The 19,003-nt window shown below is 37.1% G+C and overlaps 4 protein-coding genes and 2 pseudogenes across 4 annotated transcripts; 3 read left to right on the forward strand and 3 right to left on the reverse strand.

Annotated features, from left to right (window-relative positions):
• The first annotated feature begins 1,007 nt into the window (after positions 1-1,007).
• Positions 1,008-1,841, forward strand: LOC139881399 (uncharacterized). The gene has a single exon (XM_071865878.1). It carries the CDS (start codon positions 1,008-1,010, stop codon positions 1,839-1,841), a length of 834 nt encoding a protein of 277 aa, XP_071721979.1.
• A 493-nt stretch (positions 1,842-2,334) lies between these two features.
• Positions 2,335-4,726, forward strand: LOC139881402 (uncharacterized). The gene is made up of 5 exons (XM_071865880.1): positions 2,335-2,492; positions 2,571-3,023; positions 3,539-3,937; positions 4,021-4,420; positions 4,535-4,726. The coding sequence occupies exons 1-5, from the start codon at positions 2,335-2,337 to the stop codon at positions 4,724-4,726; spliced, it is 1,602 nt and encodes a 533-aa protein (XP_071721981.1).
• Positions 4,727-5,539: 813 nt separating this feature from the next.
• LOC139881403 (uncharacterized) lies at positions 5,540-6,172 on the forward strand. The gene has a single exon (XM_071865881.1). It carries the CDS (start codon positions 5,540-5,542, stop codon positions 6,170-6,172), a length of 633 nt encoding a protein of 210 aa, XP_071721982.1.
• Position 6,173: 1 nt separating this feature from the next.
• On the reverse strand, positions 6,174-7,056 carry LOC139881404 (aluminum-activated malate transporter 12-like; annotated as a pseudogene).
• Positions 7,057-11,654: 4,598 nt separating this feature from the next.
• On the reverse strand, positions 11,655-14,742 carry LOC139881400 (MND1-interacting protein 1-like; annotated as a pseudogene).
• An 801-nt stretch (positions 14,743-15,543) lies between these two features.
• On the reverse strand, positions 15,544-18,889 carry LOC139881406 (MND1-interacting protein 1-like). Its single transcript, XM_071865882.1, has 5 exons — positions 18,765-18,889; positions 18,535-18,630; positions 18,201-18,363; positions 16,525-17,070; positions 15,544-15,993 (listed from the first exon to the last, which is right to left on the reverse strand). Exons 1-5 carry the CDS (start codon positions 18,887-18,889, stop codon positions 15,544-15,546), a joined length of 1,380 nt encoding a protein of 459 aa, XP_071721983.1.
• Positions 18,890-19,003: the final 114 nt, after the last annotated feature.

A 19,003-nucleotide genomic window follows, 5' to 3' on the forward strand; every position in this document is an offset into this window, starting at 1 on the left:
AACAACGTTGCCGATTTTGTTTAATTATAGTTAATTATAGCATAATCGGTAACAACGTTACCGATTTTGGTTAATTACCGCATGATTAAGCACGCTAATCCAAAATCGAAAACAATGTTTTCGATTACTCTATTTCCGTTTACCGTTCCGTTTCAAACACTAAGACTGTAGCGCGCCCACTGATCTAGGCGTCTACACAAGAATGAAATGGAAATAGTTTATCTTTGACAAAACTTGATCAGGCTTAAGTATATAGAAATTACCCTTTACATGATATAAAAACTCGATATTACTTTTTTTATATACATTATTATTAGGCTAGTATAACTTGATCCACAAGTTATATTACCAATTACCCTTTACAATGATGGGACAACGAAAAATCGATATTTTAAACATTATCTTAAATAACTAACCAAATAAATATAGTATTTAAGAGTGTTAGCTGCTGCGAGGGGTAAACATTATCTTATAACCTTTGTAGATGTTATCCTCTTCATTTCTTTCTTCTTCAGCCACGTCTTTCTCAACACCATTGAAATATTCATCCACACAAGCTGCGAATATTAATCGATCATCCACTTTAATTAGTTAATCGATCATCCACTTCTCGGCAACTGTTTGTTGGAGACCTATTTACACACATATATATATATACATATAATTCTTAATTATGATCATTAGCCTAATTGAAATATGTAAATATTATTTTATTTATAACCTTCTATAGAGTTAGCTAGACCTTCTAGCTTGGCAAGTGTGCTATTGTGCAATTCTTGGCCTGGCCAGTTAGGGAAAATGAGAAGGGACGTTGAAAAGCAAACAGCACATCCAATAGCAATGGAGTAAAAACCTATCATGAGGAATTAAAATTGAGATTGAAAACCTGACAAGTCTCTCATTTCTCTCTAGCTTTCATGGCGATTTAGGGTTTTTCCCTTGCCATTTTCTGATTTGGAGGGGTTAGGGAGTGAATTAGAGAGCGATTATAGAGATTGGGTGAGAGGATGGCGTCAACGTCAAAGCTTGGCGACGTGCAGGGGAAGACGGCGGAAGTGCCACCTACTTGGGCTTCGCTTTTTGGTGATAATCGATTACGTTGTGAGGGGAATGAACTCTCTTTTGTTCCACCGTCTGTAGTGGATGGTGTTCCGGTGGTCCGTTTCCATTTTGATGAGATTCAGTCGGAGGTGGAGAAGTGGAAGTATACCTTGGTTGGGTCAGTTTACGGCGACGTCCCAAAGTTTGCACGTTTTCAACAGTTTGTTATGAACCCTAGATTGGTTTCAGTGCATCAGATTGAGCAGATTGTGTTCTTGCTCAATTTTGTTTCTCAGGTGGCTCAACATGAGGCGATAGGAGCTAGGCCTCTCACATTTAACAGGCGTCTGTTACTTCTGATGGAATGGCAGCCATCAATGGAGTTCAAACTCATAGAGGTAACTCTTATTCCTATTTGGGTTAAGCTCCCTAAATTGCCTCTTGTGTTTTGGGCTCCAAAGCTATTAAGTCGTGTTGGGAGTGTGCTAAGTAAACTGTTGATGATTGATCAGTGTACGATGAAGCAAACTAGACTGAATTATACACGACTCTTAGTTAAGATAGACATTACTATGAAGTTTCAGAAAACGGTTAATTTAGTTGATGAGAATATGAAGCAGTTTGTACAAGATGTTGAATATGAATGGATGCTTAAACAATGTAGTGTGTGTGGGAAGAAAGGACATCTATCTAAGATCTGTCCTATGAGAGCTCAGCCGGTGGTACGTCCTGGCCATGCAGCAGTTGTGCAGCTTATCGATGTGGCTCAAGATAGCTATAATGGGGAGAGTTCTAAATAGGTGGTTGTGGAGTCTGGTAGCCTGCAAGGTTGTGAGACTGGGGTTCTTGGGATGGTTAGCACTGCTCAATTGTTGTGGGATCGAGCAGTAAACATGGTAATGAATATATGGCTTCTAAAGTGGTTGCTCCTCCGGATGTTATACAAAGTGTTGCTATGGTAGGGATGAATGTACTGGAAAGTGGGGCTGGACCTTCTCATGGGGAGTGGCAAGTGGTTAGAAACTCACGAATGAAGGGTATTGTTAGTGTGACGCCTCCTCAAGGAGTTACTCATACGTCACATGCGAAAGTTGTGGAGTCTATTGGTCACTTGGGAGATGCCCGAATGGGAGAGGGTGGACGAAAGAAAGGAGGAAGACCTTGAAAGGGCGGAGGCCCTCGAGGAAAGTGATGAGGATTAAGTCTTGGAATATTCGGGGACTGAATGTCCTCGAAAATCAATTGGAAGTAAGGTGTCTAATTGCTTCTGACCATTTGTTATCCTATGGTATTATGGAAACTCGAGTTTGGGGTGTGAATATTGATAAAGTTTGGAATGGGATAAAGTATCGGGACTGGTGTCTGGTAAATAATAACGTGGTTTCAGATTTGAAAAGAGTATGGATTGTTTTTTATGCTTCTCAAGTTCAGCTTCAGGTTTTAGGTGTGGGGTTATAATAGATTCATTGTAGGCTCACTGTGGGAGATGAAAGTTTTTTGTGGATTGTGGTTTATGCTTGTAATGACAGAGAGAGTCTAAGATTGCTATGGGATGCAATGTTTCGTATAGGGTCTGATTTGAGAGAACCTTGGTTTGTGCAAGGGCATTTCAACATGGTGTTACGAGAGAATGAGAGGCAGGGAGGACAAGGAGTGGATTTAATGGCAGCTAATGAGTTTGAACAATGTTTGACGGATTCATGTTTGTTAGAGATGCCTGTCCGGGGAAATTTCTTTACATGGACTAACTATCAGAGTGTTGGGGACCGGATTTGGAGTAAAATTGATCGATGTGTGGCAAACTTGGAAGAAATGGATAGTTTTCCAGGACTATATTATGAAGTTTTGGACAGTGGTATATCCGATCACTTGCCATTGATTGTGGAGTTGAAGATGTTTGATGGGTCAAAGAAGAAAGCATTTCGTTATTATAATATGTGGAGATTACATCTGTCATATGAAGGCCTGGAAGAGGGAGTTGTGTGTGCTAAATAAGAGAGAGTTTTCTGCGATCTCTGATAGGGTAGATGCTTGTAGAGACCAGTTAGCAGCTTTTCATACAGAAAAGTAGCTCGGTCCTCTGAATAGCAGTCTGTTGGAGGATGAGAAGGAAAAACTGGGTCTGTTTCGTCGTTTTTTACGGCAAGAACAGTTGTTTTATAAACAAAAGGCTCGGTGAGAATGGAGGTGAATTCGTGTTGCTAGGAACACGATCCAAAGCTTGCAGGACCCTACTGGTGGTATTATCACTGATCAAACAACGATTAGTAGTTGTATGGTACAACATTATCAACTTCTACTTGGCCAAGATAGTCATAGCAGGATCCCTTTTGATGTCTCTGTGTTGGATGGTGGTCCTATTTTATCGGAAATGGATTAGTCAGGGAGGTGACAGAGACGGAAATAAAAGAAGCTTTGTGGGATATAAATGATACTAAGGCTCCAGGCATTGGCGGGTGCAGCTCTTTATTCTTTAAGCACCATTGGAAATTGATAGGTCAGAAGTTACAGAGGCGACCCAAAGTTTCTTTCGAACTGGAAAACTAGTGAAGCAATTCTGTTCTACAACGTTAACGATTATTCCAAAAAATGCTTCTCCACAGAGCTTGAATGACTACAGGCCAATAGCTTGTTGTACACTACAAGATTATTCAAATGTAATTACTTCTAGCCTAGCTCATGTGTTGCCTTCGTTAATTAGTCCATTACAGTCGGCTTTTGTGGTTGGAAGATTAATTACGAATAATATATTAATGGCACATGAACTTGTTCAGAATTACCATAAGGTTTTACTAGAACTATTATGTGCAGTCAAGATTGATATACGTGAAGCATATGATTCTATGAACTTGGATTTTTTGGAGGAATTGTTGTCTGGTTTTTGTTTCCCGTACAAGTTTGTAAAGTGGATAATAGTCTATGTCCGATCAGTGCGTTACTCGTTATTAATTAATGGAGGGTTGGAAGGCTATTTTCCAGAAAAGAAGGGATTGTGGCAGGGAGACCCGTTTCACCTTTGTTATTTGTTCTTGTGATGGAAGTGTTATATAGGCTTTTATCGGATACTCCTGATCGTTTCCGGTTTCATCGAGAGTGTGAGGCTATGAAACTGAATCACTTGTGTTTCGCTGACGATTTGTTTCTATTCAACATGGGAGATGATTTTTTGGTACGTTGGATGAAGGCTCAATTGGATGGCTTCTATGGATTCTCTGGTCTTCAGGTTAGTAACGCGAAAAGTAGTATTTTTTTCAATGGAGGGCATGCTGGGCTTAAGAGGATTATTGTGGGTAGCTGTGGTTTTCGAGAAGGGGAACTGTCTGTGCGTTATCTAGGGGTTTCGTTGATTTCCACTAAGCTAAAGAAGGAGCATTGTTTTGTACTTATAGAGGCTGTCAACTCATGTTTAAGTGGTCGGGCAGTTAAACATTTGACTTATGCTAGTCGTCTAGTTCTGATAAACTCTATTTTGAGAAATCTATAGGTTTTTTAGTGCCTTGCTTTCATTTTATCAAAAGTTGTGATTAAACTCATTGATGCAAAATGTCGCTCTTTTCTTTGGACGAGATTAGAAAATTCAAGGAAAAGCTTAGTGGCGTGGAAGTCAGTTTATAGGCTAAAGCGAGAAGGAGGACTAGAAGTTATCGACTTGGTCATTTGGAATAAAGCAGCTGTTGGAAAATAGGTATGGACTATACTGACTGATAAAGCTTCTCTTTGGACTATTTGGATAACTGAGACTAAGCTGAAACGTTAGTGCAACATGGGATAATCTATTGGATCTTCGCAATGATTTGAAAAAGTTGTTTATAAATTGGGTTTGGAGTGTAATGCTTCATTCTGGTTTGATCCTTGACTATTGGGTGGTGCTTTACATGATCAGTTTCTAGCCATCAAGTTCTCGGATGCAGACTTCGTTTATTTGTTAAACACGTTTAGAGTAGTGTATATTAATCGAGCTAGGCGTGCTCGTCCAGCATCTTTCAAACATATAATCAGTGTTTAAGATTTTTCTAAATACAAGTCAGAGGCAGAGCCTTTCCGTTGAGCGGCAATATGTAGTTGATCATATAAACAATTAACAAAGTCGTGTAGTAACTGTTGAAGTTTGACAAAACTAAGTAACCGATTCGATAATGCATGGGGCAGAATTGGACTTTCATTAATGGGCCATTCTCTTGAAACAAACACAAATTAATACTGATTTGACCCGGTTTATGTTGGCCCGTTTTTTGGATTCCCTAGCCATGACAGAATTCACAAACAGAATTTACGGTATAAAGTTACTCTATGTCTCTATCCGTTTCGAAATACATAATATTTTGATTTTTATAATAAATATAAATTATATATATCATAATAATTAAAATATCATATATATTCAAATAGTTGTATTTATTAAGGGGAGATTACCCCTAAATAAGTTGAGAGGGACTGTAAAGTTCATCAGATTTATAGAAATGGGCAATGGCAGCTTTCGACACCTATAAGTCCCGAGATGGTAGAAATTTCGGACATTGTACAGGTTGTCCCAATTGCAAGTGAGCCTGACAGAGTCATTTGGACAGCCAATCCGACAGGTAAATATACTATATCATCTGCTTATGAAGCACTTCGTGTTAAAACTCCTACTGTACAATGGGCGAGATTAGTGTGGGGGAAAGGGCCTAGTCCCCATCATAGCTTTATCTGTTGGCTGGCCATTCTGAATAGGTTAGCTGTTAAAGCTAGAATAATTCGATGGGGGCTATGTGATGATAATATATGCCCCTGTTGTGGTCTTTCTGCCGAAACAATGGAGCATTTGTTGTTTGACTGCTCTTTTCCGTCTATGGTTTGGAATGGGGTAATGCGATATGCTGGTGTGGTTAGGCCACCAAAACCATGGCGTTGGGAACTGGTTTGGTGGTGTCGGAAGGCAGGAGGTAAATCCCAGCTAGCGGTTTTGAGAAGACACATTTTTTGTGCGACGATATACTACATTTGGAAAGAAAGAAATGATAGTGTGTTTGGTAATCAACAGGTTAATGTTCAAAGGGTGATCAATAACATAAGAGAGTCGTTTTTTTGCTACTCTTCTTATTTTACTAATAGAAATTTTGTTAGATTGATAGATCAATGGACTGTATAGTTTAGAGCTTTTTGATATGAAGTGTTATTGCTTGTAAACTTTGTTTCTGACGGTTTGCCATGATGAATAAAAAGCTTACTTTACCAAAAAAAAAAAAAAAAAACCTATCATGAGCAATCTTCATAACATTTTCGACACCATAACTTGAAACAGTTATCAGATTGAATGTCAATAGGAATATCGGAACTCCATAGTCGTAATTTACGTTTATATAAGGAATGAACCTCATGTACGTAGATGCACTTCCTGTCAATGTCAGATTATCAAAATTAAAACCTCATTATAAATAATATTTTACCAGTTAAATTGAAATTTTTGTGTGACAATAAAATATGCGATGAGAACAACTAAATTGTTATCCTAATTTGTTTATAAGATGACGTACAGACACAAAACACAGCTTTTCCAAAAAAATTGCTCGGAAACTAGGGCCAGTCGCATTCGGAACATATTCGATAAAGAATGCCAGTGATCCAGCAAGTACAGTTCCTATTCCTCTATTCAGACCTTTGCATAATGTTGCTCCTATTCATGCAAAAATAAAAATAAAAATGACAATATTGCATTAACCAAAAATTAAGGATTTAAAAAAATCTTAAGCTCGAGGGAGATGGATCCAGTATGTGTATATAAACGAACCTGAGGTGAACTCAACCACGACGACAACATGTCATGACTGCCCAAATAGCGCTTTGGCCGATTCCTTTGAACAATGGCTCCATAAGATACAACAAAGAAACCAGTGTGAGTGAGAATCCAACTTTCAAAGTTTTGATCATTCGACGAGGATCTTCTTTACTGACTTGCCAAATTGTTTTCCACATGCGACATGGGAGTCTATTCATCTTTAATTTAGCGAAATCGCGGAATTTCTTCTCTCCCATGTTGCCTCAATTTGGCCTGAAACAGTATTGGCAGCTTCATGATCTGTTGTTGCCATTTCTATTCCCACATGAACATTGGTGGACATGATAAATATTATGACAAAGCGACAAAAACGAATGTAAATTATTGTTAATCGCACTTAATGGAAGAAAAAATGATTCTCATTCTTACTGAGAGATAAAAATGAGTAGCACTAGGTATTAAGCTGATAATTAATGTAGATCTTAATAGTAGTAATATTAAAAACAGAAAAGAAGCAAAAAATGGTGGGGAGTTTTTGTTTTGTTACTAAGAACCCCAATTTTCTATAAGAGAGACCTGGTGATTATTTTATACTCCCTCCCTCTCTAATTAACTGTCGTTTTTCTTATGCAATTACATAAGAAACGCGACAATTAATTATGGACGGAGCGGCAATTAATTATGGACGGAGGTACTATGAGCTAGAGTAGAAATGAAAGGTGATGCATTCATTAAATATTTACTCACATGCATTGCATTATAAAGTGAACAATAATACTGAAAGCCTCTCACTTTCACAGGAACTAAAAAAGTCAAGCTAAAAAGAAAAACGGAGAACCGTGCACAAAAATACTACTTGTAACAAAATTTTAATAGAGACTTCTATAAGATACGAGTTAAAAATGGGAATACACTGGAGATGACAGTAGATGATAATGATTACATGATAACATATACTATGAGTTTTTTTAGGAACGACGTCATGCCATTTTAATCGTCTGCGAGAAATCTTGTTCGAGCTATTCAGCGAGTGTTTTATTCATCTCCTAGAGCCAAATCAAAGACGATCCAAATCCTTTACACCTTTTGAAACTTTAATTAGTTTGAGATTTTTGCTATAGATTTCCATTTTTTAAAGATACTTATTTTATAAATCGATGATCCTATTGCTCAACACTAGTTGATTTTAATTCAATCAATCTTGCACTATTGATTCATCTTTAAATTTAGTACATATGTTCTATATTCTTAAAGTAATACCAAAAATAACCAAATCAAAATGAAAAAATAGGTATGAGAAGTTCCTATAATCAATCAAAAATACCAAAAATCATCTCACTTAATTATTTTCGACTATGTCTATTTCTCTCGATCAAGTTTAAACTTTTACAATCAAGCGGCTCGCTTTCCATTTAAAGTAAATTACATTATTTAAGAATCCAGGACGGACACATGTAGCTTTGCCGTATTTTCTATGAACTCATTATTGCTTACACTGCCATGATAGTTCTGTTAACCAAGTACTCACATCACATGAATCTGTACATATGAAGAAATATAAATAGTACTCTAATTGACAGACCAAAAATCTTAACAATAATGTTAATATGTGGTTAGTTGGTTCAACAGTATACCTAATTGAAAGTTAAAAAAAAAAAAAAAAAAAAAGCCAAGATGTGTGCGTGGTTAGCATTAATAAGAGCAGCAATATCTAATGTTGGTCACGGGATAATTAGAAATATTACAATACAGCTAGCTAAGAGAAATTGTATGCCACAACTTGAGAAATTTAAGGCAATTTGTTAATCTAACATCGATCACCATCATCATCACACGAGCGATCGATCTCTTTGATCTTTTTGTACAACCTTTGTCCTTTGGTTTTTTAATCTGTCAATAATTTTGAAGCTGATCAGGACTTGCCATTTGGCAAACTACCATGATCTTCGCCTTCTTTTCCCATTTTTTGCTACATGAATTCTCTTATTTCATTTGATCTCCACAAGTTAGTAGAATTTGGTTCATAGTTTTGCATTACATGAAAATTGAAATTGCAACGAGGTGGAAATAATTGGATTTGCATTACTCTATTTGATTGCCTAATTAAATTAAAGTAAAAGAAGCAAGGAGTTGTACTAGCTATCTAGTATTGATGTGTGATTTAATTTGAACATGTCTAAAATATTGTTAATCAAGATTTTAAGTGAAGTGCCTTTTGTTTTACAATTTTATTGGGCAAAATGAAATGTAAAATTATTGATAAAAGTCATATTATTATTTTTATTTTATATTAGGTGATGGCAGAGAAAGGGGGTAAATGTGTTCTCGCAGCGAAGAGACATGCGTCACATCTCCCATTGGAAGCCCAGGGAAGAAAGTGCATAAAAGAAATGTATGTGATTTGGACAATTGTGACGAGTAGGAAAAAAAAAGAGAGTAGAGGTGAGAAAGTGTCTTGGATGCGCTGTCATTTGGATAAATAATTGAAGCCCTTGTGCAAGCTCTTCAAGCTATAGAAAAAGAATAGTGGACGTGCACGGTGCATATATCCAACATGCCCCCTCATATTCAAGCTCTTTGAACTACATCGTGAGACAACTAGGCATAGTGAACATGCACATCTCCAAAACATACACTATATAGTTACGCACCCGAATAGTGTTTGCCATTGTTTTTGCATGAACTGGAGGAGGTATAATACTCCTAAATGAGCCCATCTCAATGACAGAAGGTGTGACGATCCAATACTCCTTACACATAATTGATGTGGCTGATCCAGTATAAGAGCAATCTCGCCAAACATAGAACCTTGTTCTCCGATGGTCTTTGCTTCAGGCAGTTTTCGCACAATATCCAGTGATACTAACTCTCTCTAACTCTTGCTACAGTTACAAAAGTTGACATCAGAATGAAAATATAACAATAATATGATAAGTTATAATGTTACCATCTGCCCTGAATGACAATAAACATCTCCCTGGTCGGGCACCCTGGGGAACGACCAACTTATATAAAGCACAAACTGATCTTTATTTTGCATACTAGCTTGAATAGAGTATCTTCTAGTGTTGCCTTGAGGCATCTTCCCAATCCTTATAGATCTTTTGGTTGCATAATCATAAAACCACATCATCTCATTGCAAACTCATACAGTAGTAACTCGGAAAGACCAACATACAAATATAACACCACAATAAAAGATCATGTCTACTCACATGATCACAAAGAATCAATCACTCTATATAGAATACTTACCAATTGAGTTGTCTATGGTACTGCTCATGGGAAGCATGCCCAATGAAATTATTAAGTTGAATGGAGTCATCATCCTCTAACCACACCGCAACCGTAAGGCAGAGATAGATGTCTCCACTCCTCACTGCCATATAGCTCTCAAACTCTGCAATATCATCTTTGAGAGACGTTGGTCAAACTCTCCAATGCTACAAACATAAAACATATCAAGAATTAAGCATAAATGATAATAAAATTGGAAAAAACTATGATAATGTAAAAACAGCAGCATGTATTCCCCGATTTAGATCAAAAGTCCCCTAGATGTGCCGTCGGCTACAAATAAAAATTGCTACGTAGCATGCAACCCCACAAGTAAACAAGACTTATCCTAGCTTACTCTTCAAGATCAATTTAACACTCGTTGTTTGGACTCTACGACTCAGATACTAACTTAAAAGCTCACAATGTTCCAAAAACTTAAGCTCAAGGAAGTGGATCTAGAATATGTATATATAAACCATAATACATTATTGTGAATCGTCAATGTGGTTATAATCCGAACATATCCAACACTTCCATAGGAGATTAGATAATGGCATTACAGGTGACCCACCACATAGTTGCTTCTTATTGGGCCATTACAACTCTCACGACAGTTGGCTTAGGGACGTGCCACCTGTCCCTCCACCTCCGAATCCGATTGTGTTAGCCAAAACTTGGTCTCTACTAGTTTATATAGGGAAGGAAAATATGTTGAGTACCATATATAGGTTATATATATTTCATGTTGCCTACGATGACATCCATCCGGTTAATCAGAGGGATCAATGATACATTAAATGTTATCCTTCAATCCACAAAACAAGAAATAATGGTACAACAATTCACAATCTTAAGACCTCGATCTTGTTACTTTTTCGATGGGATTCAAGATGATATTCTACTTTATATAGTTGTATGCTGAATGAAGATCAACAATTTGATTCAAATGACTTGGTCGTTCTCCTGGTTACCCCGACCACCGAAACCATATCCTATTTGTGGCCAAATCATTGTCCATGACAAGTATGTTCGTCATTCTAATATATAACACGAAACAATATAATTGGATAAATCTTTCTCTTTACCATAATTGGACGAATCATTTTTGGCTATATGAATTATGTGATTTCATATGCACTAGTTAATTGAGTTGGTTCATAATTTTGCTTTTGCATTTTGAATTATTTGGATTTGCATTACTCCTTTGATTGCCTAAATTAAAGCAATACAATGTGAAGAAGAATTAGGCCAGAGAAGAAGAAGAGATGTTGATAAAAGGGTAAAATAACATTCACCCATTCTTAAAACACAAATTACACTTTTTGCATCAAAAATTGCATCAGAAGAGAGACTTTAGTAATCAAGCATATTCTTACAAATTTATATAAATCATCATCAACCAGCAACGCAAGGCTACAACCATGTTTATGAGTCCATATATAGGCTCGCCTTTGCTTATTATTTACATGAAAACTGTAGCAACATTGAAATCTCATGATTTTATGGCTATAAATTATGATAGCTAATTTCAAAAAATAAAATAAAATAAAATCTGATAGCTGTAAAAATGATGGGTCTAAGAAGTTGCTCCAAAAACACGGATTCGCTGTTCAATAGGGACCCGACAGCATGGACAAATGACTCCTCTACCCTTCTTTCCCTGACCGTAGCTTTCGTTACAAGTTACACAAATAACCTGATGAGCACAAGGCAGAAAGACAATAGAGACTTCCTCTGCCATACAAATCACGCAAACCCTATTCACACAGCCGGGTTCGGTCTCCGAGGAATCTTCCAGTTCACGCAACAGCCTAGAAATTAAGTCTTCTCGAGGCCTAGCCCTATCAGACGAGGCTAAATTATTATTCGAACGATGATTTTGGAGCTCTAGGGAGGAATCTGGTGTTGATGCTTGTAGACGCGAAAGCTCTTGTTCTAGCCGTTGGATATCATCCTTGTGGCGCTGAAAGTTGATCTCGATCTTGAGTCGTAAACCCTCAATTTCTCTTTTACTGTTTGCTTCAGCTTCTTCCTTGGCATGACGTTCCTTCTCCACTTCAGACGCAGCCTCTTCCTTAGCCTTCACGCACTCTCTCCATTTGACCTGGAAAAAGGCATTTTCCATAGCATGATAATACAAACAATTAAGCTTAGAAGTTCCAAACAGAAATGAGCAGACGAAACCAAAATCAACTCACCAAAAAGCAAAACCAAAAATTTATAAGAGATATTACTCAGGCAATTATCCGGCAATACAGTTGATGCTAGAAGATAATAGTTGACACTTTTCAAATGTAAAACGGAGTTCAAATTTCAAAACAGATAGAAGCAGTGAAAGGAAACATAAAACTGGTTGAAAGATCATCATGAATAGACAGCTGACACTACAAGTTTTCAAAAGGACATACTATAATTGATGATAAATTTGGCAACTCTCCTTTTAAGTAAACAAGATCTAGCACACGACATTCACCGTTATTGCAGTTTCCATAACCATGTGTGTTAGAAAATGTGCTTGGTTAATCGAAGTTTTTTATTTCCCTTTTAAATTAGCTCTAGCTTGTATACACAATCGTTGCAAGGATATTCCTTGTGCAATTATCATTGTTGCATGGATATTTATACATAAGATTGACTTCAAGCTGGATGAGGCTGTAGGAGAGATGTATTCAATGTGATTTTTTTTTTTTTTCCTTAGGAATATAAGGGTCTTCTGTTATTTTCTAGATTAACTTTGGTAAAGACATCAATTTGGCAACTATCAATTAAGGGTCAACTATGGGTATTACCAATTAAATAGCATTTACTAATTACTAGGTGGTAATTACACTGCCCAATGACCACTCTGTTCTTAAATCCCAAAATTTGTAAAACATGATGCACTCAAACAACAAGGCATAGACTGATATCAACAAAAAGAAGAGATTAAATCCTAATTTTTCTCTCAACAAATTCCTCCACCATGTCAAAATTCATATTAATAAGCCAATCTAACCATCTGACATTAACAAGATAAAATGCCAAATAAAATAAATTAAAGACATGGAAATAACTTTGCATGAAATGGGATTGGAAATGGTTTCGTACCTCGGATTCCTTTCCCCGCTGTTGAACACAAGCAATTAAACGTTGCAACTCTTTACCCTTCTCTTTCTCATCAGCAATCTCCTCTCGCAACTTCATTCTCTGTTTCTCCAAAGCAATAAGCTTCTTCAAGCTCTTCTTCTCCCTCTTTGCAACCTCTAGGGAAGCCGAGTTTGATTCTGAAGCACTTAGCTTAGAAGCTTCCATCTCTGCTCTGATCTCAGTATTTTGCTTCTCTAGGCTTCTAATAAACGAACTTGCTTTCTCTACTTTTGCACTAGCCGTCTTCAGAGTATTCTCCATATAAGTAACCCTCTTCATGGTTGACTCATCAAGAGTCTGATTACCATTTCTAAAACAAAGATTATCATGTTTCTCCATCCTTAATGTTTTAAGCTCTGTCAAATCGTTGCTAAGCTTTTTCGCAGCCTGCAAAGCCGTCTTCTGCGCCCAATCCTTCCTTTCCTTCACTTCTCTTTCAAGATCCTTAATCTGATTAACGAGATTTGCTATCATCTCATCTTTCTGAACATCCCCTCCAAACTCCAAATTCTCATCAATATTCATATCACTAAGTTTGCTCATTAAAGAATTCATCCAATCTTGACTCTTTGAATTCTGAGAATCCTTGCTGGTATTCTCAGTTGAAACTTCAGCATCTCTGGCATTAGTCGAACCATGAGACTGCGTACCAGTCAGTTTCGGGTTCTCCCGAAAACCGGCAGCTATCATAGAAACATTTCTCTTCAACAACGAATTCATCGCCGAGAAAGGTTAAACCTTTTCAGATACTCATTATCCCTTTGCAAATTTGATTCCGAACTATAAGATAAACCATTTTTAACCGGAAACTCAGAATTCCCGTCATTTCCAAAACCCCAACCAACGTGAAACCTACAAAGTGCAGGTGGAATAACACCCATATTCCCATTACTGCCAATATCCTCTACATTACTCGAAATTGGAAAAATCGACGGAAGCTCAATGGTACTGGCAGCAGTCACATTAAGATTAGACTCGAGCAAACACCACATAGCACTACCTTTAGTCAAATAAGGCCTGACTTGTTTTAACAAATACACCATACCAGAAAGCGAATATTCCAACAAATCCCTCAAATCAGCAAACTCGATTTCGGAATCCTCCGAGTTTCCAATTGAGGCGCCATTGCTATCATTATTGGCATTCAAATAAGCCAATGCATTATTTACCACATTCGTCACGATATCCTGGTCACCATAGCAAAACCCATTATTCAACATAGCTTGTAAAGCCATAGACCTATCATAACCCAAATCCAGAATCCTTTTCAAAGCTTCATCATACAAAGACTCAAGCTTTGTCATCAACCTCTCTTCTATCTGTTCCTCGGTGCAAAAACAATCGTCAAAATTGAAACTCAGATTACTAATTGGGTAGGCATTCCGATCCTGGATCAGCTCGTTTGAGCTCGTTGGGTAAAGCGACTCGATGGGACCCACAAATTCCTGCATTGGCTTAGCCTTAGCAGCTGCTTCGATTCTTGCCGGCCGGGATCTTCTGTTTGCACGGATATGCTTCTCTCTCGCCGTAGAACCCATGGATTAAACACTCTGAAAACAATAATGAAACAAAGATTGAGCGATCGGTCTATAAAACATTAATTAAAGAACACAAACACTAACAAAAACACAAATTTAACCTTTTTTCTACTATCTTAATTTAGATTAAGATGAATTCGACCTATATTGAAATCAAACACAAACTCAAATCGAGATTGAAAGAGATTTGTTCACTGAATCACTGCACCTCTTGAAAGTTTGTTTGTTTGTTCAGGTGTTTGGCAGGAAAACTATGGAAGAATAGGAGATAAAAGAAAATTGCATTATTGGTCCTCTAACGTTTGCTACTTCGATAATTAATTCCCTATATTTCATTTTGTGACCATTCGCTCCTCAGATCTTTTTTTTTTTTTTTTTTTCTTTTGCTATATAGCACTTGGCAGTAAAGACAATAGTGCAAAATGCAAATATTATTTGCAATCAAAATTGGATTATATCACATGCAAATATTATAATTTCTTCCCCACCACAACTAAATGGTAGAAAATTGCATCATGGAAAATAACACTACTTCCATCTAAACATATTTGCCACTTTTCCTATGAATAGTAATAATATTAAGAGATTAAAAAGAAGCAAAAGTCAGATACTGGTCTTGACTCTTGAAGGTTCAATCCTCCAATAAAAGATGCAACAACGTCTATTGTCTGAGTCTCACATAAGCTCATTAATACAACATAAACCTGTCTCAGTCTGAAACCAATCATCCAAGGGAAATGAAAATTACATAATTTTTTTTGGTAATATGGTATAGTATAAGCCTGAAAAGCATGCTGATATTTAATAGAAAGTATGGATACGCTCCTCAATAGGGACACGACAGCGAGGACAAGGTGCTCCACCCTTCTTCTTCTTTCCCATACCATAGATTTCATTGCAATTAAAGCAGAGAGCCATGTGAGCACATGGAAGGAACAAGACTGTAGCTTCTTCGTTCATGCAAATCATACATGCCCTGATTTTCATCGTCTCAGATGAAGAAGAAGAAGATTCTGACAGCTTCTTATGCAATTTATTATCAGCCAAGCCTGGGGCAGCTAGCAGACGCGAGCTCTCTTCTTCAAGTCGTCGGATGTCATCCCTGTAGCAGCGAAACTTCAGATCGATCTCCGCTTTCAAACAGTGAATCTGCAATTTCTTGTCAAGCTCCGATTTTTTCTTGGCACGGCGTTCGTCCTGGGGTTCGAACTTTACCTCCTTTGTAGCTGCCACTGCCTCCCTCCATTTTAACTAACAATCCAAAGATATTTGCGATTGTAAATGTAAAAACAGTGAGTGCAGAATAATATATGTCATAAAAAAATTGAAAGGACAACTCACCAGCATGATTTGGTAAAATAAAGGGACAAAGACGCAATTATATATATATATATATACAAGAAATCATAACAAAAACACTTGGTAACTAGGACTAGTGTAAAGATACATAATAAAATCTATGAAAGTCACACAGCCGAAAAGAATGGCATGATTAAACTGCACTACACTAAAACTTCCGTCCCTATCCGGAATAATCTCAACGGACGACAATGCAGCTACCAACCATAGAGAAAATAAACATTGGAAACAAAATTGGAGAAATTTCAGTAAGTGGACATAAAAGTAAGAACTTGTTTATATAGGTTAGACAGAATCAATCTACATCCAATCTACGTAAAGAGCAGTAATCATTTTCAAACCACAAGACATATTTATAACAAGGTGAATTGGAATAACTATACGAGTATATAATTAAGGAATAGATAATTTTTTCATACATACCACAGCTTCCTTTTCAGCCTCTCGGGCACAGGCTAAACTATATTCCAGCTCTTTCGTCTTCTCCTTCAGATTAGAAATCTCTTCTTGCAGCTTCGTTGTCAGTTTCTCCAGAGCCATCGCCTTCTTTTCTGCCTTAACAAGCTCCAGAGATACTGAATCCCATACCCTAGCATTTAAGTTTGCAGCTTCCAACTCAGCTCTGATCTCACCTTTCTCCTTCTCCAGTTGTGTGGAAATTTTTTCTGCTTGGACAGCTTCAGCGAAAGATGTATTTAAATCTCTCTCAATATCAACAAGCCTCTTCATGGTTGATTTGTCAAGATTCTTGTCATTTTCAGTTATAACAAACTGGTGATTCCTTTCCATCCATAATGTATCTAGCTCTGCCGAATCACCGGTGAATTTTTTCACAGCGTGCAATGCCTTTTTCCGCGTCCAGTCTTTTCGTTCCTTCACTTCTTTTTGAAGATCCTTAATCTGACGTTCGAGAATTGCTATGATCTCTTCCTTCCACTCTTCACATCCAAATCCTATTTGCTTAACTTTCTTAGATCAACCCATATCTCGTAAACCTGGTTAAACAAGAACCAGAGAATCTTTATAAACTTATCAAAATCAAGAACTAAAGAAAAAAGAGAGAATAGCAAATCAACAAAATCTCACTTCGCGTTTATCACTGCAATTCGTTGTTCTCGATAAGTTTGATCAAATGATGGAAAAATGAGTTGGGTGCAGAAGCTGGATAGAATTAAAATGAGTTACTTGACATGTCAGCAAAATGAATTAATGTATTGCTTTTTTTTGGAGAGATGTATCGAGACTGAATTCGAACTCAAGGAACCATTTTTGTTTGACCACTCTATTTAGATTTCGGAAAATTTTCTTTACATATTCTTAGGATTTGTGGAGTGATTGACCACCTATTTCACTTATTTTTTGGGGGATGGAATTTCACTAATTTTTTTATCAAGACATTGAATTGGGACTCTTAATATATAAATATTATCTTTATCTAAAGCAAAGTCAAATAAAAAAAAAGTTTAAAGTAGATTTTTATTTCCTAAATAAAAATTCAAAACACTCTCTAGGTTCGTTAGTAAGTTTGGACAGTGGGCATGATATTACCAATAGCAGAAACAGTTCAACTTAGAAGTCCCAAACAGAAATGAGCAGCCAAAACCAAAATCAACTAACCAAAAAAAGAATGACAAGAGATATTACTCAGGCAATCAAGTAACGAAAAAAAGATGACAACAAGTTTTCAGAAGGATATGATTGATTGATGAAATTGGTAAAAGTAAAAAAGACCTATCACGTGCCATACACCCTTATCGCAGTTTCCATGCCCAGGCGTGTTAGGAAATGTGCTAGGTTTGTAGGAAGTTCTTTTTTCCTTTTAATTTTGGTAGCTGGTAATACACAACACAAGCATTGCATGGATATTTCTTTTATGTATAACATGATGCACTCAACCCACAATCTCCAAACAATCAAAAGGATAGACTGCTATCCACCAAAAATAAGAGCTTCAGTCCTAATGATTCTTTGGACAAATCCCTCCACCGGGCAAAGCTCATATAATTACGCCAATCTAACCAAATGAGATTAACAACCTAAAATGCCAAAAAAATAAAAATAACTATGCAAGAAATGAGATTGGAAATGGTTGCTCGTACCTCAGATTCCTTTCCCCGCTGTTGAACACAAGCTATAGAACGTTGCAACTCTTTACTCTTCTGTTTCTCATCAGCAATCTCCTCTAGCAACTTGATTCTCTCTTTCTCAAAAGCAATAAGCTTCTTCCAGCTCTTCTTCTCCTGCTTTGCAACTTCTAGAGAACTGTGTTTGATTCTGAAGCACTTAGTTTAGAAGCTCCATCTCTGCTCTGATCTCAGCATTTTCCTTATCCAGGCTTCATTCGGGATCTCCCGAAAACCAGCAGCTATCATAGAAACATTCCTCATCAACAATTAATTCATCACCAGAGCAAGGATAAACCTTTTCAGATACTAATTATCCCTTTGCAAATCCGAACTATAAGATAAACCGTCATTGACCAGAAACTCAGAATTCCCATCATTTCCAAACCCCCAACCACCATGAAACCTACAAAGGGCATGTGGAAAAAACCAGCATTCCCATAACTGCCGATTTTCTCTACATTACTTGGAATCGAAAAAATGTATGGAAGCACGATGATACTGGCAAACACCAGATAGCACTTCCTAACTTGTTTTTACAGATGCACCATACCAGTGAGCCAATATTCCAGTAAATCCCTCAAATCAGTAAATTCGATTTTGGAATTCTCCAAGTTTCCAATTAAGCCAGAAGCAGCAACACCGCCATTGCTATCAGTATTCATTATTGCCAATCCAAATAAGCTAATGCATTATTTACCACATTAGTCACAATATCCTGGTCACCATAGAAAACCCAGAATCCTTTTTAAAGCTTCATCGTACAAAGATTCGAGCTT

This window comes from Rutidosis leptorrhynchoides, unplaced genomic scaffold, assembly GCF_046630445.1.
Source record: "Rutidosis leptorrhynchoides isolate AG116_Rl617_1_P2 unplaced genomic scaffold, CSIRO_AGI_Rlap_v1 contig150, whole genome shotgun sequence".
In the NCBI taxonomy this organism is placed as follows: domain Eukaryota; kingdom Viridiplantae; phylum Streptophyta; class Magnoliopsida; order Asterales; family Asteraceae; genus Rutidosis; species Rutidosis leptorrhynchoides.

Bases quoted from the DNA above. Each gene is read 5' to 3' on its own strand.
- LOC139881402 (XM_071865880.1), top strand. From the start codon at position 2,335: ATGGAAACTCGAGTTTGGGGTGTGAATATTGATAAAGTTTGGAATGGG. The intron at 3,938-4,020 runs GTTTGTAAAGTG...GCTATTTTCCAG, and splicing joins GGTTTTTGTTTCCCGTACAA to AAAAGAAGGGATTGTGGCAG. The intron at 4,421-4,534 runs GTACTTATAGAG...TAGGTTTTTTAG, and splicing joins TAAAGAAGGAGCATTGTTTT to TGCCTTGCTTTCATTTTATC.
- LOC139881406 (XM_071865882.1), bottom strand. From the start codon at position 18,889: ATGAATACTGATAGCAATGGCGGTGTTGCTGCTTCTGGCTTAATTGGA. The intron at 18,364-18,534 runs GTATCTGAAAAG...AATCAAACACAG, and splicing joins GATTTGCAAAGGGATAATTA to TTCTCTAGAAGTTGCAAAGC. The intron at 17,071-18,200 runs GTACGAGCAACC...GGTTGATCTAAG, and splicing joins AGCGGGGAAAGGAATCTGAG to AAAGTTAAGCAAATAGGATT.
- LOC139881403 (XM_071865881.1), top strand. From the start codon at position 5,540: ATGGTAGAAATTTCGGACATTGTACAGGTTGTCCCAATTGCAAGTGAG.
- LOC139881399 (XM_071865878.1), top strand. From the start codon at position 1,008: ATGGCGTCAACGTCAAAGCTTGGCGACGTGCAGGGGAAGACGGCGGAA.